This window comes from Gavialis gangeticus, unplaced genomic scaffold (assembly GCF_001723915.1).
Source record: "Gavialis gangeticus isolate Ggan-Ray unplaced genomic scaffold, GavGan_comp1, whole genome shotgun sequence".
NCBI lineage: Eukaryota > Metazoa > Chordata > Crocodylia > Gavialidae > Gavialis > Gavialis gangeticus.
Genome location: NW_017729026.1, coordinates 18,719,681 through 18,722,940, shown reverse-complemented (window position 1 = coordinate 18,722,940; position 3,260 = coordinate 18,719,681). Strand labels below are relative to the sequence as shown.

At 40.0% G+C, this 3,260-nt stretch overlaps 1 protein-coding gene across 1 annotated transcript in view; it reads left to right on the top strand.

Annotated features, from left to right (window-relative positions):
- Positions 1-3,158, top strand: part of LOC109299700 (nephrocan-like) — a 68,382-nt gene extending 65,224 nt beyond the window's left edge. The window contains exon 5 of the mRNA XM_019520220.1: positions 2,239-3,158. Coding sequence (XP_019375765.1) covers positions 2,239-2,686 — 448 coding nt within the window. The 3' untranslated portion in view covers positions 2,687-3,158. The remainder of the gene's footprint in view (positions 1-2,238) is intronic.
- The last annotated feature ends 102 nt before the right edge of the window (positions 3,159-3,260 follow it).

Here is a 3,260-nt window from a genome sequence, read left to right as displayed (position 1 = left end):
CTCCCCCCCACCCCTGCTACACTCACGTGCAGGGAGCTACTGCTCTGCTGTCCTGATGCAGAGGGCTGGGCTGGGCCTGGCGTGGAGCAGGTAAGGCAGGACTCTCCCAGCCCAGCTCAGCCCCCTCCCCCATAGGTATGGCATCACGTGGCCCGCAGGTGCGGCGGGGCTCTTCAGGCAAGACCCAGGCCCTGCCTGCCCTCCCCCAGCCCCATCGGTGGAGGAGGGGTCCTGCTTCCAGCTGCCAGGCAAGCAAATGTGAAAGCCACAGTTTTAGACTTGGTGCTTGAAATGGGTGCAGAGTTTAAAACTGCGGCTTTCACATCCCTGCTGGGGAGGATGCTGGCTGCACAGGGCCCCTTGGCTATGGGCCTCCTTGCGGCCACTGGTTTTGCAGGCATGGGCAGGCCAGCCCTGCATATGCAACGGCTCCCTGAACACTGATTGCTGATGCCAGTGTGCTAAGGAGCTTGCCATAGGTTCTTTAAGAAATGGTTTAAAATTCTGAATCTAGCTTAATCCCACCTTCAGAAGCAGCAACAGCATTGCTGTCACACTGGCTCTGAGCATAAAGGAGTCCAAAGAGTAGCAAGAATAGTCAAACAGTTAAACATGGCTACTCTCTTAAACACTAGTTGTGATCAAACAGTAGGGCCTCAAAATCTAAACTTGATTTAAGTGAGATTCAGTTGGACTTCAGAGGGACTATGCTTAAGTTTTTGCTCACTCAGCCTTTGAGTATATATATTTTTGGAACAAGAACCTTAAGTGGTATCTTCTTATCAGTGCCTTCTGAGACCTGTATTTCACCCAATGCCATCTTTCTTCCATGTCAAACCACTGTCCATACTAACTAAAATCATAGCTCCAGGTTTTTTCTCCAGTTTTTATTGTGGTTGCAAAATCAAAATCTCTCCAGAATAAAGAGTTATTCAAAAAATGTGCTATTCCTTTTGCTCTTGCCTGGATATTGTAGTACCATGGAAGACCACATTTTACAAACCTTACTCTCTGAATATTCTCTCTGAAGCTCTGGAGAGTTTTTCAACAAGCATGGCAAATAGTTTTGGCATATGATATTCAGTTTAGCTTTACAAAAACAACCACCTCAGCAACTGCATATCCCAAGGGCTATTTTCATCATTTATTTTTAGTGATATATCAAAGAATTACAGTAAAATAAGCTATCACATCAGTAATGGGTGTTAGTGCAGAGTCACAGTTTAGTTCTAGGTAATTCTTGTTAACATTCTTTATAATGACTTTGAGAATTACGTGCAACCAGAGTCCTTTATGTTTCAGACTGGCACTCCCAACCTCAGCACCTTGTAAATCATAATACAGTATTAAATTGACTTTGGATTAATTTCAAATTGATTTAATTAAATTGTCTTTTATGCCAAATTAGTACACTTCTCTAGTTAACAGTTTTCATATATTAGTATGGGATAAAAGTAGAAGATTATAAATGAATGAGTAAGGCTTTTGAAATACAAAAGTAATTAAAACAACAAGCCTCTTTTTATGGCCAAAATGACTGAATGCAAAAGAAAAAAATTGACAAAATATATGGTGAAAAATACATCAGATTTTCATTTTCATATTTACTCAGTTCTAAATTGTTGGGGTTTTTCAACAAAGCTGTGTAGGAATAATTTGTTTTTTGTCCCCGATGACAGCTTTTTAAGATTGGTCAGAAATATTTACCAAAGATATGAGCACTTCCTTTTCAGGTTCTTTTGACCTGTTGTGCATAATTTCTGAATCTGATGCTGACAAAATAAAGAAACAAAAAGAAAAAAATGCACATTACTGTACAAAATATCAACCACATTTATGCAAAGAAAGCCTTAGTGGGGATATCCTCAGCCTTCTGTACGTATTTTGTCTTTGGCACTGCTATAAGTTGGTCTTGGTTATGACTATTACATGGGAATCCATGAAATTTACTTTCACATTAATTAAAGCCCACTTCGAATGTAATACTTCTCCCTCAAAAAAAGAGCCTATTCAGGGATGTAATAATTTGGGAGAAACAAGTCCACTATACTCAGATGTTGGGCCAACAGCTTTCAAAAAATCACATGTAAGTAATAATTTAGACGTGTGTCCAAAATCATGCATACAAATATTTTAGGGCCATGTCTCCTCTGCAGTATGGCATCCCAGTGCCTTCATTTTCAATGGCACTGGCAGAATCAATATAGCAAATGTTCAGTTTGTTTCATTTTTGTTCAGACTTCCAGATACTCTAGCCAGGTTGGATCTGAAAGGAAATGACATACAGGATGTTGGAGAACAAGAGCTGAAAGACTTGAAACAACTTCAGGTTTTAAATCTACGGAACAACAAGATATCTTCCTTGGATTGCAAAGTCTTGGAGTATTTGCCTCGTCTCAGGCACCTGTATCTAGATGGAAATCCTTGGAATTGCACCTGTGACCTGCTCAGAACCAGAAAGGTGCTGATGGCCAAAGGGACAGATGTCAAGGGGGGACAATGTGTAGCTCCAGTTGAAAGCCAAGGAGAAAGCTGGATGTCTTCCCAAAAGATTCTGCAGCGATGTGAAGATAACTTTTCTTCAGCTGAAAGAATCAAAGAGGGCATAAAGAAAATGAAAACCGATGATTTTCCCAGTGTTGGAATAAATGTGGATGATGATTATTATGATTATGAAATAGATTAATCATGATGATGGTGGGCCTTAGAGCTCTCTTCCATTATCATGTGGGGGTACCATTGAAATTTCCTCTTTTATTTTTTATAAAATGTAGTGCTTTGAGGTGGGGGAGGGGGTGGCCAACCGTGTATTATGATGTCAGGTTCTTTAAAAATTGTGAGAAGGTTTTTTTAATCAATATTGTTATGCATTTAATATTAGGTGATTGTTGGGAAGTAAAAATATAATATCTGTCACCTGGAAAAGTGATCTATTGTTCTCTATGGGGTTCATAAAGGTAGCTTGATAGTTCTATAAAAACTGTGCAGACAAAAAGTGTTTCACAGGATACTATGCCAGTACTGGAACTTTGAGATCCATGCCGTTTAATTGCACCTAATGGTGCTGCAGTTTCCAAAGAAGTTGAAACATCATGTTATAGAATTATAGAATCATGTTATAGAATTATAAAATCATTGAAAATTAGGGTTGGAAGGGACCTCAGGAGGTCATCTAGTCCAAACCCCTGCTCAAGGCAGGACCATCCCCAACTCGATCATCCCCACCAAAGTTTTGTGTAGCTGGGTCTTAAAAACCTCCA